Genomic DNA, 19487 nt, shown 5'->3' with positions numbered 1-19487 from the left:
GATTCAGTAACATCTAAAGAACTGCTTTGCCCATCACTATCTCGCAGTACTGTTTCATCTCATGAAGCAGCCTCCTTCATTCATGGTTCTGATGATGTTTCTCATAATGAACACCCCCACCTCTTTCACATGAACACACTCGTGGCTCGATAGAGAACCCAGAGTTGACTGAACTTATTGATAACCACCCTTGTAGTACTGGTTACCCAGACGGCCAATGTTAGGGTTAGTCAAACCAGATAGCAAGAAGATATCCTGGGTAAGCTGAACTGGCTCCGTAGTACAGGCCTCAGGAGATTAGTGACAAATTTGAAAGGTTATAATTTTTTTTTCTGTCTATCAAGCCTTCAAAACTTAGTTTCATACATGCAAAACCTTTTTTCAAATTAGATTTCAGACTTTAAAATACAAAGCATCAACTTATGAACAGACTGTGTCCTTTTTGTTTAGTCTGACACAAACAGAAATGAGAAAAAGAAATAAAATTTGTTGTTGGAAATTTCGACAGAGCCGGGCTAGTCATTTCCTGTGGCTTTCAGTCTTTATGATAAGCTAAGCTAATCATAGACAAGTGTGTTTTCTCCATATAGACGACTGAAGTCTTCCTTTCAAATCCTTTTATACAGTGAATTCTTTGACAATCTCATAATGCAAAAAAGCAAAATGTATTTCGACTCCAAATTACTTTAACTCTGTGTGGAAAACCCGTTCATGGAATTGGTCAAAACAACTGAAAAGGAAAAAAAGGACTGTGGTTTGATGCTCGGGGCAAAACACAGAGGCAAATGGAGAAATGAAGGAACAACTCCGGGGAACATTAGAGCCAGGCAGTGGGCTCAAGACAGACACGCTTCATAAGCTCCATTAGGGGTAATGGCTTGAGACAGTTCAGCTGAATCACACAGAAAATACATTTTCCATTAAAGAAGAAACAAAGACCCAAAGCAAAGCAATACTTGGAACTGACATTGAATATGTCAAACAAACAAACAAACAAACAAACAAAAAAACCTGATAAACAATTCTCATTTAAAACAAACCTCACGGACTGCATTTTTTCATCTGCGTAATATTGCGAATATTAGGCCTATCCTGACCCGAAAAGATGCAGAAAAATTGGTCCATGCTTTTGTTACCTTTAGGCTGCATTACTGTAACTCCCTTTTGTCAGGTAGCTCTAGTAAGTCTTTAAAAACTCTCCAGCTAATTCAGAATGCAGCAGCACGTGTACTAACAGGAACTAAGAAACAAGATCATATTTCTCCTGTTTTAGCTTCTCTGCACTGGCTCCCTGTAAAATCCAGAACTGAATTTAAAATCCTACTGTTAACTTATAAAGCTCTAAATGGTCAAGCTCCATCATATCTTAGAGAGCTCATAGTGCCATATTATCCCACCAGAACACTGCGCTCTGAGAACGCAGGGTTACTCGTGGTCCCTAAAGTCTCCAAAAGTAGATCAGGAGCTAGAGCCTTCAGCTATCAGGCTCCTCTCCTGTGGAATCATCTTCCTGTTACGGTCCGGGAGGCAGACACCATCTCCACATTTAAGACTAGACTTAAGACTTTCCTCTTTGATAAAGCTTATAGTTAGGGCTGGCTCAGGCTTGCCCTGTACCAGCCCCTAGTTAGGCTGACTTAGGCCTAGTCTGCCGGAGGACCCCCCTATAATACACTGGGCACCTTCTCTCTCTCTCTATCTCTCTCATGTCCTGTTACTGCATCTTGCTAACTCGGCCGTACTGCATGTCACTAACTTGGCTTCTTCTCCAGAGCCTTTGTGCTCCACTGTCTCTCAGATTAACTCATATTGCAGCGGTGCCTGGATAGTGTGACGTGTGTGGTTGTGCTGCTGCCGTGGTCCTGCCAGATGCCTCCTGCTGCTGCTGTTATCATTAGTCACACTTCTACTGTTATTATACACATATGGTTATTGTCACATATGTACACTATCAGATATTAATACTTTTAACATATTGTACCACAGGAGCCAGAACTATAACTATAATATTATTACTTTCATTAATGTTGTTGTAAGCTACTGTCATTACCGTCTGTCCTGCATATCTCTCTCTCTCTCTCTCTCTCTCTCCATCTCATTGTGTCATACAGATTACTGTTAATTTATCATGTTGATCTGTTCTGTACGACATCTATTGTTCGTCTGTCCGTCCTGGAATAGGGATCCCTCCTCAGTTGCTCTTCCTGAGGTTTCTACCGTTTTTTTCCCTGTTTAAGGGGTTTTTTTTGGGGGAGTTTTTCCTTCTCCGCTGTGAGGCTCCTAAGGACAGAGGGATGTCGTATGCTGTAAAGCCCTGTGAGGCAAATTGTGATTTGTGATATTGGACTTTATAAATAAAATTGATTGACTGATTGATTGACTGGGGAACAGGTTTAGCTTTTCATTACAAAAGTTTAGATCCCAGCTGGCTGTATGGTACAAATTTAACTCCTACCTGCCAAATCGGTTTGCCATGACGCCTACGCTGAAGGAGCCAACCATGCCGCCCACACTGAAGATGGCGACAGCAACACTCCAGACCATGGTACATACCCCCGCAGAGATTGGCTCTCCATAACGCTCGACCCAGGTATCGTTGAAGAATGATCGTAGTTTCTGATGGCAGGAACAGATGAATTAATAGATAAATCTTGACTGTATTTAAAGACAGAAATGCACTGATAATAGCTGAATATTTTCAGTATTGGTCAGTTGAAGGAAAAGTTTTTAGAGTTTTATTTGCTTTTTTTCTGAGAGCCTGATGAGAAGCTTGATACCACTCTCATGTTTGCATTAAGTACTGAGCCAGCATCAGATACAGTTAGCTTAGGGACTGTTCTTTACTTATCAGAGGAGCAGAGGAGGGGGGTGGCTCGAGTGTGACTTTGTTTTTGTTTGTTTTTTTCAAATAAATGAGTTGTTAGATTTTAAAAACGTACCCTTTGATGTTTGAAGGTTAAAGTTAAAAGTTAAAGACTAAATCCTAGAGTTTTCTTTTCTTTTTTACCTCATGACGTGCATGCTGGATAGTTTGTGTGGTTTATTTTTGGCCAGATTTGAAATAAAACATAGAATAAAGGGATTTTAATGAAATATCACCATTTTAAGCTCAGATATGGCCATGTTTTATCAGAAGGACCGTCAGAAATGTAAAAATCCCACAATAGTTTCTGTTTTTAAACTTTCTGGCTATGATAAATGATGTAATTTTGTTTGCAGGTTTGGAAGTCATGTTTTTGTCAAAGATCTGTGTTAAAATAACCACAAAATAGAACCATTTAAATTTGTATGCCTCTCACCTTAGCCAAAATAAAGAACATAAGCCCCTCCCAAGTGCTCAAAAAATATTATTATGCCTCCCCCTTTTTGCACCACCCCCTACCTTAGCTTAGCATAAAAGCAGGGGGAAACAGCTGGCCTGGCTCTATCCAGAGTTCCATAATGTGCCTACCAATACACACAAAATGTTTGTTGAATCTGACACAAACCAGAGGTGGGAGTAGCCTAAGTTACACTTGTGCAAGTCCCAAGCAAATCTCAAGTCTTAACCTTCAGGTCTCAAGAAAGTCCCAAGTCACTGTGGTGAGAATCAAGCAAGGCAAGTCAAGTCCCTGTTATAAGTCAAGCAAGACAAGTTATTGCTCAGATCAAGCAAGTCAGAAGTCATGTCAAATGAACTTCTGAGGATCTGGTCTAATCTAAGCCTTCCAGCTAATGCTAGACCAGAAAATAATCTAATTTGTTTGCTAAAAAGACACACTCACATGCCATTCTTTGAGGGATTCGTAATAAGGAATGAAGGTGGATGCTGTGGGGGTCTTGTACTGACCTGAGAGCTGCAGACCTTGCACACTGCTTTGCAAGAATCCTTGAATTCAAATTGTATTACTTTAGGATTAGCCTTTTAATGATATCTGCCTCATGCGCTGGCCTCTGCTGACCTGTTGTGTTGTAGAAGGTTGCCAGGTTTGCGTGCTAGAAATCAACAAAATCGTGCTTCAAAAACAAAATGTAACTTTCAATATCCTGAAAATGCAAATATGAAATAAAAAAAAGTCAATCCTTTTGAGCCATCTGTCTCAAGTTAAAGTCAAATCTCAAGTCTTAAATGCCAAGTCAAAGTCAAGTCGAGTCTTTTATCCTTGTTAGTCAAGCAGTCTTAACATTTGCAGCTCAAGGCTGACTTGAGTCTGACTCGAGTCTCAGTCTGACCCAGGCTCCCAGGAAGTGAGCCAAGCTTTAAAGCCAATTTTCATGGGCCAAACAGTGGTAGTGCAATTTCCATGGTCCATCATGTGATGCCATTGGGCCCATAAAGATATTTCCATTGATATACATTGGGTAAGAGACATCTGTAAATCTGTGGATAAATGTTTTGGAGCATCACATCCCCAGCGAAATGAGTCGTTTCACTATCAGGATGTAATTCATTTTGGACTAGTCTAGAAGATCATCCGGGTGATTTCATACTGTGGAAACAGAGCTTTTTTGGCTTCATGCACCACTGGGCAACTTTCACAGGAATGAAAGCCTTCAATGCTGTATCCAGGTCTCATAATACATCCATGTTCTGACCCCACCTTTGACACAAACAGAGTAACCCTAAGAAAGTTACAGCATGTTTTCCTCTTTGCAACCACAAATTTGGACTTTGGAGGTGTCGGTGTAGCTAGGCTAGCTTTTTCCCCCTCCTTCCAGTCTTAATGTTAATATAAAGTAATCCATACCTGTATCTTTTTACTAGAAGTCTGTCACTTTATTTAACTGCCTAATCAGCAGTCCCACACAGTTACAAATATAGAATCTGCTTGTCAAATTAAGATTTACCACTGATAGATTGTTAACAGATTGGCAAATTATTTTTTGTTCTCTCTGCTCCATATTGATTCTTCCATTTTAATTGCCATGTGTCCCACATTTTGTTGATTGACTTTTCCAATAAATGTTTTTTTCTTTAAGTATTCATGAATAAATAGAATTTCTGAATAAAATTTTAGGTTTATATGTATTATGTATTATGGGAGGTTATTTTTGCTCAGAAACAATTGTAATCATAAATGAATACTGTCTGTCACATTACGAGCAAAAAATAAATAAATAAATATCTGTATCTGTACTCAAATAATCCAATATAAAGCTACACAGTGTTATGATTTTCATGCTTAAATCATATCTGCAGCCATGCAACAGAGACAACTCTCCTATCAGAACTAATTGAGACCCTGTAGATGGCACTAACCAAATTCTGGTGTAATCACAGCTGCTTCACCACAAACAGGGAATTAGGGATACAAGTAGCGAGCATCAACAAATTCAGAGACTCTGCCGACTCACCACCATTCCTCTTGTATCTCTTTGGTTTGATATTCACCTTTAAAATGACCTGTTGTTCACATCTTGAGAAGCTTAAGGTACAAACTTGGTGCAGCTTCAGACAGGGAGTCTCACATCTTTGCAACAAACAAACAAACTCTGATGTTACAAGCTAATTACCAACCTGCTCCGGAGCATTGATGACTCCTGTGTTGTAACCAAATTGCAGAGAGCCGATGACGGCGGTGCCCAGAGAGAACAGGAGATAACCTGTTACCTGATTTCCCTGCTGTGAGACAGAAGGGGGAGAGGAGGAGGAGAAAATGCAGGAAGAAGAGGAGAAGAAGAGGAATGGAGAGAGGTCACAGGAAATGGAGATAGATGTGGAGATAAAAGTAAGGGAGGAGGAAGAGGACACAGAGAGAAGACATAATAAATATGAAATCCGAGCTCATAATGAGATTTCTAATGATTGCAACCAATATACAGATGCAATATACCTGTAATGCTGACGGCATAAACAATAATATCAGGTATCAAACAGTGAGCTCATGCACAGGCTACACAAACACACCTCACATGCAGTCACACATATTACTCATCAAATTTATACTGAAGTCACTATGACTGTGACTACAGAGGCACTGTGGGCTATGTAATTCATGTAAACATCAGAGTATTTCTCATAAAAAAACAGTTAAATAAACAACTGAAAAACTATTACAAACCTATTTAAAATAAAACCTGAAAAGTTGTCTATAGACACACTTAGTCTAGGCATCTCTGTGATCAATTGTTTTTATGACTGTGTTTTTCTTTCTCAAACATAATCAGCTAAATGCAGATGAAGTTCAGCACTGAAGCCCTTCGCCCGCTCCTGTGTCCGAGCCGGCCTCTATAATGCGATTGATTCATCTCAGTAATGAAATCAGGGTGAGCCGTCACTGACATCATGACGACCAGAACGCCCGACCCTTGCGGAGCCTCTGTGAGATGCATTTATGTAGGAAATGATGATGAGTTTGTGGCATTTTATGAGTCAGCTCATTTCACATTAATCAAAGTAACGTCACTGACTGGCCTCTAGTTTCACAGACTGGGCGAGGCGGAGGCGCAGCGCACTTGTGCTTCGCCAGCTGGGTGTGGCCAGGCGGATTTTGTAAGTTTGGCACACCGTGCGCCTGGCGCAGCTACTCCTCTTTCCCACCTCCGTCTCTCCTACCTGCACAAATCGGAAAGAGGGAGGAGAGAAGGCGTGGAGTGGGTTTTACACACATCACACCAATCAAATGAGCCCCTCTCCTCGCCCTTAAATGCGCCGCGTGAAGGCGTAATGAGAGTTTACTCAATTCGCCATGGCAGAAGAGAGCAGCAGCGTCAGACGGCCAAACTTCTCCCAGGAGGAAACTGATGTTTTGGTCCGGGAGGTCCAAGCTTACAGTGTCTGAATATACAGAACTGCGAGCAGACCTCCACGGGCTGATGATGCAAAGGTAGCCTGGGAGGAGGTCACCACAATTGTAAATCAGTCAGTACGTTTACATGGACAGTTTAATTCCACTTTTAATCGGAATGAAAGGCCATTCCGATTAAAAGTGATCATGTAAACGGTCATTCCGATTGAAAAACGGTCATTCCGATTGAAGATTAAATCCGATTAAAGGGGGTGGTTTATTCCGTTCATCATTCCGAATGAAAGAATTTTGTGTGCATGTATACACTCATTCCTCTTTAAGTTCATTCCGGTCTTTCTGCGCATGCTCGTTTCCTTGCCATTCTGGCGCGATGACGTATATAGCGCGCATAGCAACGGGCTGCATAGCAACGGGCTGAGATAGAGCAGTCGGACTTGTTGCACTCACCGGTTTCCATTCGCCACAGCACGGTCTTCTATCTCCCTTCTTTGACCTTCTACCTCCCTTCTCCTCCTCAACAGATGAAGCATTAGCAGAACAAGGTTGTCGTACTGCTGCTTGAAGGATATAAGCAAAACAAGCCTGAAAAAGGCACTAAGAACGGCGTCGTCAAGCATCTTGTTATCCGGAGCGAGGACTACAGTGTTTTCTTCCGGTAAACGTAAACACATAACATCCTCCCCGCCCCCTATCCAATCAGAAACGTTCCCTGCCCCAAACCTTGCACAGACCTGAATAAAGGCGATTGAACTGATCTCCCGTGTAAACCCTCATTCGGAATGAATATTTCCCATGTAAACTACCTGGAAAGACTTTAATTCCGAATGATTTCATTCAGATTTATTTCATTCCGAATGAGAAGCCATCATGTAACCGTAGCCAATGTTGCGTTTCTCTCGTGTGCGCGCGCGCTCTCTCTTTCTCTCTCGCAGTCTCACTCTGTTTCTTTTCTTCTGACTTTTCTAAGATGACAGATGCTGAATATATACTCCCTATCTGATGCTGTGGCTGTTTGTGGTTGGCTGAGAGGGATTTGAACTAGGGCATTAACGACTTTGATTTTTTTCAGGTCGACTTATCTGTCAGTAAAGTCGAAGTTGAGTCGACACGTCATTTGATGACGTCATCACATTGACACGGCGGAGGAAAGTGAAGTATCTCCACACATGTGATGTGTGTCTGTCAAGGCCCGAACATACTTGGGCGCAATGTACGCGGAACGGACTCTGCAGAGGTCCGCGCGGACTCAAAGCGGACGTCCGCAAGCCCTGTGCGCGCAAAGCTCAGATTTTACGACCGCGCACCAGTGACTGCTTGGCATGTATTTTTCACATCGCGGGGATTTTTCACGGACATTTTTACAGGAAACTACAACGCGGAAGTGCGCTCGACTATGAAAGCCCGAATGACTGGAGTCTGCTCCGCTCAAGGCTATTCAAGAGAAGGCTGAGACACGTGGTCAAACATGGGGGGATTGCACGTGTGCAGTAAAATCTGGTCTGCACTTCCTCAAAGGCTCAATAGATGGCGTGAGACCGCGGAATAAGGGGGATGTGCATGCATGTCATTTTCACAGCTTATCACTGGACTGTCACTGGTGGCCTGCGTTGTGGGTGAGAATGACAGAGATGCAATTCCGACAACTTCAGGCAGCCGCTGTCCAAAAGTCCAAGCAGACCGCACCAAGCGCACTCCTTTATCGCCTGAGCGGATCCTGCGCTTTTTATCTAGCGCCCCTGCTGTCACCCTCCAGCATCGCAGCTCAAGTTACACTGCGCATGTGCAATCCCCCCATGTTTGACCCCGTGTCTCAGCCTTCTCTTGAATAGCCTTGGAGGAAACACCGGGATGGGTTAATGTCCGGAGCTTGAGCAGCCCACCAGGCTGCCCGCCAGGCTCGCGGGCTGCCTGCTAGGCTAAAACATCGCTCTCACTCACGGAGAAGAGGAGGAACGTTAGCGTTGGGGGGGGATTCACATGAACGTACATGAACGCGCAGCCGGACCAGCTTGTAAACAATGGGCTGGAGATCAACACAGAGAGAGGGTGTGTGAGGTCATGCTATACTCCAGATTAAATTACACCTCTAGTTCTTCACATAGCAATTTTTTAATTCCTTCAATCTAGAAATGATGAATTTCGCTTATTGCTCCTTTAAAATAAAGTGATAATAATTCTGGACGATACTGGATACGAGGCAGGGGATTCTTAAAATGAAGCAAACTTTACTTGGAAAACAGTAAGGTTAAAAGATGAGTTAAGGTAAATCGAATACGTTTGTCCTGACATGTTTTAAACCATAATATTTTAGTGGATACAAATGTTAGGAAGTACTGAGCATACAACTGGATAAATAATCGTAATAATAATAATTTACTGCAGAGGTTTTGTGAGAGTTTGCTAACAGTTATTTTGACATAGTTTTGCATGTACAAACATTTATTTTCTTAAGTTTACGCAACAAAAGTCCCCGCTCAGATTTAAAGAAAAAACCCCACCATGTGTCATATGTCATGTGACATACGTCACTAGCGTTACTGAAATAACTCCATTGACTTTTAGTTTTACAAGGGAAACAAACAACTGGCACCCAGGTTAAAGTCTGGAGCTTATTTGAGCCATCCACCTCCCTACCTCCCAGACTTTGTCGCTCCACTGAGGTAGCTGTCGGCAGCGTCACAAACTGCCACCACCTGGAGCGCATTATACAGCCCCTAAGGGTGCCTCTGGATCCACTGACAAAGTGGGGATATTTTACAAGTTGAGTTGTTGTTTGGTGTGTCAGAAACAGCCTCAACCTAGTGCCTTTTTGGATTCTTTGTCCACTGTGAAGGCATGAGAGAAAAACTACAAGGAATTTCAGTAATCAAGCAACTGTTATACAATACAAATGGTCATTTTGCGGGTGAAATATTCCTTTAAAAGATCGATCTCAGTATTTTATGAATCGATATCAGATAATTCAGATGAATAAATATTTGAACTGAAAAATAATTTTCATAATAAATATATTTTATACTCCACCTATCCATTCCTCCATTTTCTAAACTGTTCATCCTGTTCAAGGTCATGGGGAACTGGAGTCTTTCCCAGCTTCGGTATGATGTGGGGTAAACTGTGGACACATCACAGTGCTATCAGAAGGATTACGTTTTCATATCCACTCTTGTTCGAATCAACAAAAGTTGATTGTTCGCTTTTTCTCAACATCTATAAGTTCGGTTACTGGACAGTTATTAAAGGTCAATCAAGGTCAAAGTTAATAAAACACTTTGATTGCTCCCACTTATGAAATTCCTGGCAGGTCATGCTAGGTCACAGCATTAGAAACTGGGCCACTGTGTCTTTGTTCCTGCTGATGTCTGTAACAGTAATAAACAGACTCGCTGCTGACGTGGCAGAATGTGCGGCTGATATATGAGACAGTAGAGAGACCTGGAGAGGCCTCAGGTGATCCTCTGCCCTTGGTACAACAACATCAGAGCTAGGTCAGATAATATTAGCACAGGCTGCACTTCTTAGGATTCAGTGTCGCCAGATGGGCGTTGGCCACACAGAACCAATCAGATGAAGAGACAGATAGGTGTGTGGCAGATGCTTAAGGTCAAAGTGGAATTATTCAAAAGAGGGATTTGAAACATGCTGAGAGGCTCAGGGCGATTTCTTTCACAATTTGTCTCTACATGAATGAACTCAGCTTTGTTTCTTATTGTTGCAGATTATCTTATCTTATCTTATCTTATCTCATCTCATCTCAGCTCATCAGGCTGTGTTGTAGCTTCTGGCGCTAAACTTACTACTCTGTTTTGGTTAGCAGTTCTTGGGGCCCTGACACACCAAGCTGATGGTCACTGTTGGTCAAGCATCTGTCTCCCTAGTTTCTGCGGTGTGTCCCGTACCATTGGCCCTTGTGGGCCCTTGTTGGCTTTATTCAGAGACTGTGCAGCCTGTTGGTTTAAGAAATCACTGTGATTAGCAGTTTAGCTTAGCGCACGAGGAGAGAAACAGAAGCAATGAATGTAAACAAACGGCCAAAGTTAAGAGGGCATGAGATCAAAACTAACTTGTTACATCGGGAAAGATTGTTTTTCTTTATTCACTGAACTCTTTAGCAGAAATGGTTTGCAACTGCTTGTATTATTGTAAGCACATGGTAGATATGCTGTCTTCTTTCAACACTGGATTGTGTTGTTAATGTGCTAAGTGGCTAACTAGCATCCTGTCGGTCATCTAGTTTCCCTTTTTGAATGACGAATACAGACGTCCACTGTCTGCTGATATGGAGAGTTATTTTCCTCGGCTGTAGTCTTTGCTGTGTGTTCTGGGCAACTTTTTGGCGAAGACACAGGCAACATGAGGCGATGCACAAGTCGGCTTTAATTGCTACTAGTTCTTTGATGTCAGTTTGATGTGTCTGGGCTTTTACTTAGCTAACTAGCTAACTAACTAGGAATCTGGTTGGCCCACGCACCCTCTGGAAAAGTCTAGTGTCTGTTTTAAGACTTTGATCAGACAGTGGAGACTAAAGAGTCCTCTGGGAAGTGAAGAGAGCGCCCTTACTTCTGCTTTCACACACAGGTGTGAAAAACAGAGGACTGTGGGAAGCGGAGTTCATTCGTGCAAAGGCATGGAAAGGAAGGAAGTTTCAGTTCCAGAGTAAAAGTCTACTTTGCATCACACAAATGAACAAATCATCTGTGAAGTCCAGTGATCCCAACAGTGATAATAAACAAGGAGGCATCCTGATATTTAACAATGGTAAGGTGGAGGGGGAGCCGCAGTTTTCACCTCTGCAAAGTGTCTTTACACCTGAAATAAGGTCATTGTCAATTGTGCATAATATCAACTTTCTTAAAGAGGCATAGTTCAGATTACACATGTATAAACTGGGGAGGACAGGGTTGGTGGAGGGTATTACTCCTAGACACCTGCCAAACTGCAGACAGCTGCAGACCACTGTCGGAGATAAACAAAAAGCAAAACAGGGTATTTTTAATGAGACGTCAGAATATTTCCAGCTGTGTTTGTGTTGACTTCATCTGGAATTTTAAGCCAGAACATGATCTTTTACCAACTCTGATCAAGTGTTTTTTTCTGCCTAAACCTTAAACACTCATTAACCACTGCATTGCAACAACCTAAAATTGAAAATTGAACTGTAAAGAAACATTTGAAGAGAAGTTAGAGGCAGTGAATATGACATACTCATAAAACCCTCTACACTGAGTGAACATCCACCCAATCCGGCATCTGCCTGTACCCAAAAACATCCACCTTCCCCTTCTTTGAACAGTAATTCATCTGCACTCATTGAATGAATCATCCACTCAGTCAGTGAAATGTTTCTAAAACCAAGATGTTTTCCGGCTCTCAAGGTTAATGAAATCTTCTCTTCGGTCAAACAGCCTTTTCACTGTTTTGCTGCCTCCCTTCATTTGCATACATTCCCCGAGGATTTAGGTGACATTTATGAGCGATCAATAATCCAGTGAGCCCACACAGACTAAAAGCCTCCACATCTCTCTCAGTGTGTTTGCAAACAGACCGTTGGGGATTTATCTGCACTTGTTGTGTATTTCAGCATCTAAAATGGAGACCAAATAGGCACTTTGTCTGTTCTTAAAAGTAACTTAATCACATTAAGACAAATTACAATGACATTTTAAAAAGACTAAATTATTTATGGTATACTGGTTCAGAACTGATGTACTGTACCTTCTCCTTAGTAAATGTAAAATTGTTACGGCACTGCAGTAAGTTGTGTTTTTCCAAGCGTTTCAATGTGTTTCCTCCTCCCTGTGTTCCTGTCTGTCTTCCTCCCACTGTTTAGTTTTGTCTGTGTGCTGGCGTGGGTGTGGTCCCCTTCCCCGGTTTCCCTGGTTCCCCATTCAACCACTCTCTGTCAGTGGTAGATAAACCTCACAGCCGACTAAGACAATATTCAGAACTATATTCCTGATGTGTTTTTCACGTGTTCAGCATCATCACATTCCTTCCATCCAGCTTTACCTGTATACCACACCAGCTTCACCTCAGCCTCTTTTACGCCATCCCACGGACCTGGACCCCAGACCCCAGACCCCAGACCCCAGAACCTTGACACCTTTTAATCATCCCCATCCTGCACCCCACACTTGGGTTTCCCTTGAGTTCCTAAAAAAAATGAGATTGCGTAGTTTCACATTTTTAATCCCTTGTATGGGTCCAAGGATGCTGGATGGTTTAACTTCCATAACATAACTAAAAAGCATCTTTCTTCACTTACACAGTCTCATAAATGCCCATGTCTTTCCAAGAAAGGTTTGTAACAGAGGCTCACTGTTATAAATATGTACACTCTGAACCAGTATGACATCATCTGGATTATTTACTAAGATTTTATATCTGTGGCACAGAAATCATTATGCTTAAGTGGCAGTCTCCAGGGCTGAAAAATGAAGCCAATGCGGAAGTGCCAAAAACTGCAATTACTCTAATGCCTGACTGAGGCTGGCTCATCGAGCGAGTCAGTCTCCATTAGTCTCGCTCACCAGACCTTTCTCAAGAAAAGAAAGGTCTGGCTGGGCTGATTCTCACTTTAAGAGTGGAGGAAAAAACGCCCCGGCTGCTTGTATTTCTTTCAACCAATCACAATTGTTCTGGGCGGTGCCACAGCAACGGTGTGCTTGCAAAAATATTGCCAGGGGGAAACAGGTTTTGGTGTAACACGCCCACAAAAATATCGCCTACAGGACGTGGACCATGGCAGATAAATGGCTACATCCCCGCAAGATCAAACACCGCAAATGTTAGTAAAGGACGTGTTGAAAACGGTTGAAAACTGCTACACAACCGGAGGTGGTAGGGCGGGACTTCAGCAGGTGGCTCATTCCACCCACTGAGAGGCTGATCTATGCAGCAAACTTCCGCCCACTCAGACTAGTCTCCATAGACCCCCATGTTAAAATGCCCAACTTTAAGGCAGAAATAAACATGTTTACAGACTGGTACAGAAAATGCTTTTGACATGTAGTTGACATCTTGCGTTGTTGAGCCAGTGTCTGTACAGTAGTGATCTCCATGGTATTCCCACCCATACACCTGTCCAAACAATTGTAAGTAGCACCACTGATGGCGAGTGCACCGATTTGCATGCACAGCTTTCAATTATGACATCACACTGCGTTTTTAGAGCATCAAATAACTAATTGACTTTTTCTATTTTTTTCTTTTTTTTTTTTTTTTTTAGAAAAATGAACACTTGAACATACATCAGTGTGATGACAAATACCCAAAATGGCAGGAACCATCCCTGTGAAAATTTATTTGATGTGTACTTTTAGTGTGGCCCATGTCCCCTCCACTAACATGGAGAGGGCAGGGTTTATGAACTACACTGCTGCCAGCCACCAGGGGGCGATCAAAATGTTTTAGCTTCACGTTCCGGGAACTGTCATGTCGTCCGTCTTTATTATACAGTCTTTGGTTTTAGGCCTGTTTTTTGTTGGTAATAATTAGCATTAGCATTATCATAGTAAGCCATGGACTATAAATGTACCCTGCTAACCAAGCAAGCAGCTAGCATTGAGGCTAGCTCCACCCTCTGGTCCAAACATGGTCACGTCTAGCTCCAATAATCCAAGATCACAATGGCCAGAATGACAAACTTGAGGCTTCAAAACAAGAGTCCACAAACCAATGAGTGATGTCACAGTGGCTGAATCCATTATTTTACAGTCTATGTGTACTTCTTATAATGAGTAAAAACAGATGGTTGCAGCTTTAACTTCCAGGCAGCATTAATTACATTTTTGACCTCATCCTTTACCATCTGTCTGAAATCATCATCGTCACTCAAGTTAAAAATTAATTATAGGAGACAGTAAGAAAAAAGCCCAGAGCGTGTCATGAGACCTAAACGCAACTCACTGTGGTGCCTCAGAAAACTGCAAAAGCTATTTGTCAACCCTGACACACACGCAGCTCCTGCTATATTTGCCCCGAAGTTCACCTTCCTCTTTTCTCTCTGTCTCCCTCACCGACTGTCCGTCTCCTTGTCCGGCTTTGTTTTTTGTCAAGTCACAGTGACTCAGTAGAAATTACTGGTCACATGACAGGATGGCACCCAAAATGGCTTGGACAGGGATCGATGACAACAGTGAGTGGGTCAAATACCAATACAGCTGCTTTAGTGTCACTTAAACATTTATGTTTAAACATTTTCCTGTTGAAAATCTCATTTATCTCCAAAGTGCACTGAAGTTACAGAATAGCGCTTTATTTTGGTGACAAACCCTTCATTCAAAACTCTCAAATCCTCTTTAATCTTATGAAAGATGAATATTCTTTTCATTATTGACGTAATTCAGCTCAATCTCACTTTGATGAGGCTTCTAGCATTTTAATATCGTTGCTCCAAACATAATACAGATTTTATTTTGTTTCAAGAAGAGCAGAAACAAGGGACAAATCTAGGGATACTGGCTGAGAATGTTTCATAAGGCATGTAATTAAGCTCCAGACAAACTTCTGTGTTAGCAGCCTGTTGCAGCACCCACCACATTTGCTGAACAGATGCTCTGTTACTATGGAAACCGGTGTCATAATGACAGAATGTAATCACACAGCCCGGACACACAAATCCCACCTGGTACCTTGTGTGTGGCCTTTAAGCTTTGACACTCGACAAATAGGATTTCCTCTGCTATCTGCACATGAAGAAATTGGAAAACAAACCTACGAGCGTTTCAAGTACAACTACAGTATGCATGAATCAGACGACCGCCATGACTCATCTAATTGTCCTTCCAGAACTCCACACTCATATTTTATCCTTACACAACAACCTCATCTTTCTTCTTGCCTTAATTAAGCTCTCTCTCCCTCCATCCAGCCAAGAGTGTCCATATCCCTACATCACCCCCCCCACCTCCTTCCTTGGTCTCCATGACAACAGCCTGGAGGTGACAGCTTTATTGACACAGGCTGAAAGTAACAGCGGCACGGCACTCAATGCACACACGCACACATGTGACATGGCCTCACAAACTAAAGTAATGCTCCTGTGAGTGTACTGCAAAGCTGGTGCATGTGGGTGTGGACACACACACACACACACTGACTACATCTGACCTGCATCCAGTTCTGGCACCGTTTCCTATAAAAGAGACAATCAACTTCACTTTTGAGTGATGCCAGGAGGGAGGGTAAATGTATCGAGCTGTTTTGGGGGATGAATCCAATAACATTTCAGGCTGGATTTTAGCGTGAGGGTCCCTCAGTGCGTGAGGGTCGTGTATTGATGAGCAGGTCAATATTTGGCACGAGCGATAACAGCAGGCTGCTGAGGAGTCAGGACACAACGGGACACCCATGAAGGGACACAGGAATGTATTATAGACATACACACACAATGACACACATTTGTGCTACCAAACTTACTACTAGACAACATTCACAGGAGTCTGAGGTCATGTTCGTGAGCCTGCCTCCCACTGATACTGGCTGTAAGAACAGTTTTTACTAGTGATGGCCAAATGAAGCCTCATGAAGCATTTTCTATATTTTATGATCCCACTAGATGGCGCTCTTGGTTTAAAAAGGGAGGCTTAAAGAATGGCAATTCAATGTGTTTTCAATCTTTTGTTGAAAAAAAAGCACCATCTAGTGGGCTTATAAAATAAAGAAAATGCTTCATGAGGCTTCATTTGGCCATCACTAGTTTTTACCACAAACTCAGCATCAGTCTTTTTCTCAGAATTTCCGGAATTCTATTATACTGTTATAGTAAACAGGCTGGTTGAAAAACTGTTAATATGAGAGTTAAGAAATCGCATACTGATGAACTTTGGTCTCTTATTTACAGCTAATGTTACTAACTATCTGACATGCATAGACTAATTCCGGTAGAGTTAACAGTTTGAGTTCACGTCATGTGTCTGTTTATACATTAATGTCTTAAGCCATTCATTGCTCTTCAGATAGGCTGGTTGTTCTTTTCCTTAAAAAGGCAAATATACAGCTTTAATTTGAAGGAATACATTGATTCTAAAGCATTAAACATTTAATGCAGGCTTTCTCCAGTTTAAGGGAAACTCGTGGGTACCTATACAACACATTTTAATGCGGATATCTTGAGGTGAGCATTCAAGGGACCCCTCTACAAATGGCCATACCAGTTGCTCCCTTGCCAAAATGTAGCTTAAATTCAAAGCATTATTTAGCCCCTTTCATGACAAGCTATGCCAATATAGCTGGTATCAATGGATGCCATGGGTTGTCTAGTTTGAGTTGATACCCAAGCCTTTGTTACCTTAAAAAATGAGTGCACCACAGCCTCTTAAATACAGTAATGTTGCCCCCGCCCCCCCCCCCCCCCCCCCCCCCCAGTTAGGGGCGTCACCACCAACAACTGCATTTTAGTTCTAATTCTGCGAGACCGCACAAGCCCCTGCCCCTCCGTCTTTCAATTCCCTTGTCATAGCCACCACAGTTAATGCACACCAATCGAGCGCCCTTCAGAGCAACATTCACCTCACCCTGCCCTGCCTTAACTGGTGACAACCAAACGATAGTGTTTGCTACTCTTGTGAAATGAAACCAAATGTATGGGCATTAAAATGAACCCGTCCTGGACATGTCTGCGTACGACCCTGCAGTCAAACTATACTAACATGTTGCTAAACTTACAAATGATTGTTTTTCCCTGTATGACCAAAGATGTTACACGCAGCACTTTGTTTTCAGCAAACTGTCAGAAATGTTCGTCCTGATTCTGATCAATTAATTAGTCAGTCAAATCGCAATCGTACCCACTTTGGTCCATCTACATCTACTGACTCATCTACCTCTTCATACAGTATAACCTTTTTTTTTTTTTTTTTGAGGGAATCATATTGAGACCAATTTTTTGTCCAGAGTCCAGAGTGTAGCAGAGAGAGAGAAAAACACACACAGTTGGACAGAAAGTGATAAAAAATACATAAAAACAATCATAACCACACAAACAAAGGGATGTATACAAAGACCACAAGATACGACAAAACACATGACGCATCAGAGATAATCACTGACATCACTTAATGATTTAAAGGGTGTGAACATGTTGCATTTGTCCGTATAGCTGACATGTGCACCTGTAGAGTGTGTGAGCATAGAGACAAGTGTGTTTCCTCAGTAGTGAAGAGGCGTCTTGTAGCTAGAAGCTTGGAGCAAAAATAGAAACTGCACGCTAAGAATTTCCAAAGATGCATTTATCATCAAATCCAGTGTTCACGATGATATTTTGCAGCGCAGAAATGTTGTCTGCTATGAACTGGATTGCAGCTGTATAGTAAAAGTTTTGGTCCTCATACTGTACATACAGAGGAGAAACAAACAAACGCTACACATTTACAACCTCTCTGTTCCTCACAGTCACAGTCAGCCAGTGCTACTGAACACACACCTACACACGATACCAAAAACCAAGCATGCACGCTTAAAACCATCACAGCTCTTACAGCACATAGTGTCTCTGTTGGCACACATCTGCAGTGTTCCTGACTCACAGAGTTATTATGGCATACATACAGGCATACACCGCCCACACAGCACTCGATATAGAAACATGCATTATTCACAAATCACAGCTCCAGTGAACTCTTGTTGCAAGAATCCCTCAACTGTTTTAATGACTTCATGTATATAAAAACTGGAGCAGTAGTCCACCCCTAAACTAATCACCTCCTGATTGCTTGCCTCAACATTAAGGGGATAAAAAAAATCACTTGCCTGCTCCTCCATCTTCTGGAAACAATCTGGATGATCACCGGACTAAATTTCACTCAAAATGAAGGCTGCAGAGAGGAGATCTTCAGGTGGTGGTTGAAAGCTTTGCAGGACCCGCCCGCCGGCGCTCTCAGCTGCAAGAAAAGAAACAAACCTCGTTAGGCGCTGTCCGTGGTACCTACTGGTTTGCCAGGCAGGACACGACCGCTTCCCTCGTCCTTCCCATCAGGACTCAACCACAACTGGAAATATCATGCATTTCACAGTGCATATTACAGCTATAAAGAGCAGGAGGTAAATGAGGATGATTTTTGGTCCGTTTACCTCTCTCTGTGTCTGTGATGTCGGTCAAACTGGAGCAAGCATTGGATTTTTCCACGCCTAAAGAAAGACCTCAAATCCAAAAGCAGCACAACCGGGACAATAAAGTGACACTCACCTGTCGTGACTACAGGACGGACAATGATACACTGCTGCAGCGGTGCCTCCCTCCTTTTTCTCTCTGAATCCGTCACGTCACATACGGCGGCTGCGAGGTGAACCGCACGTACCCGCACGCAGTTGTTTTTATTATTTCTTTTCCCCCCAGCCTACGCCATCAACCTATGAAAAACTGGAATGCTGGGATGCCGTGACGTGACCCCGCCCCTCCGCTTCTACGTGCAGACATCCGTGACTCTTTTGCATCATCACCGCATCCCGTAAGGAGAGGCGGCCTCCATGTCCTATTATGGCTGCAGACGTTATTCGGTTACTTGGTCAGCTTAGTTGACGAAAGCGTGGGCGCATGCGCGTAAGGAGGGGGGCTTATGAGGGTCGCGAGGGGATGGTTGATCCCCCAACACCCGCCCCCCGCCTCCCTCTCTTTTGCGCCACGGTTTCCTCCTCGCTTTCCCATGATGCCTCTCGCGGCGACCTTGACAGGAGCTGCAGGGTGATGATGCTGATGCTGCGGATGCTGATGCAACTCGGTCCGTTACTGAGGGTGCTCTCACACCTGTGGTTGGGCTC

General features: G+C 42.8%; 1 protein-coding gene across 2 annotated transcripts in view; it reads right to left on the bottom strand.

Moving 5' to 3' along the window:
* Window positions 1-19053, bottom strand: part of slc2a3a (solute carrier family 2 member 3a) — a 30265-nt gene extending 11212 nt beyond the window's left edge. Inside the window, exons 1-4 of one of the 2 annotated variants that reach the window (XM_033636859.2) lie at window positions 18916-19053; window positions 18480-18610; window positions 5498-5602; window positions 2456-2616 (exon numbers count right to left, since the gene is read on the bottom strand). In XM_033636859.2, coding sequence (XP_033492750.1) covers window positions 2456-2616; window positions 5498-5602; window positions 18480-18491 — 278 coding nt within the window. In that variant the 5' untranslated portion in view covers window positions 18492-18610; window positions 18916-19053. The remainder of the gene's footprint in view (window positions 1-2455; window positions 2617-5497; window positions 5603-18479; window positions 18611-18915) is intronic. The other variant, XM_033636862.2, reaches the window with a different exon arrangement.
* Window positions 19054-19487: the final 434 nt, after the last annotated feature.

Source organism: Epinephelus lanceolatus, chromosome 16 (assembly GCF_041903045.1).
Source record: "Epinephelus lanceolatus isolate andai-2023 chromosome 16, ASM4190304v1, whole genome shotgun sequence".
NCBI classification, from domain to species: domain Eukaryota; kingdom Metazoa; phylum Chordata; class Actinopteri; order Perciformes; family Serranidae; genus Epinephelus; species Epinephelus lanceolatus.
Note: the sequence above shows the minus strand (reverse complement) of the source record. Positions and strands in the feature narration are given on the sequence as shown.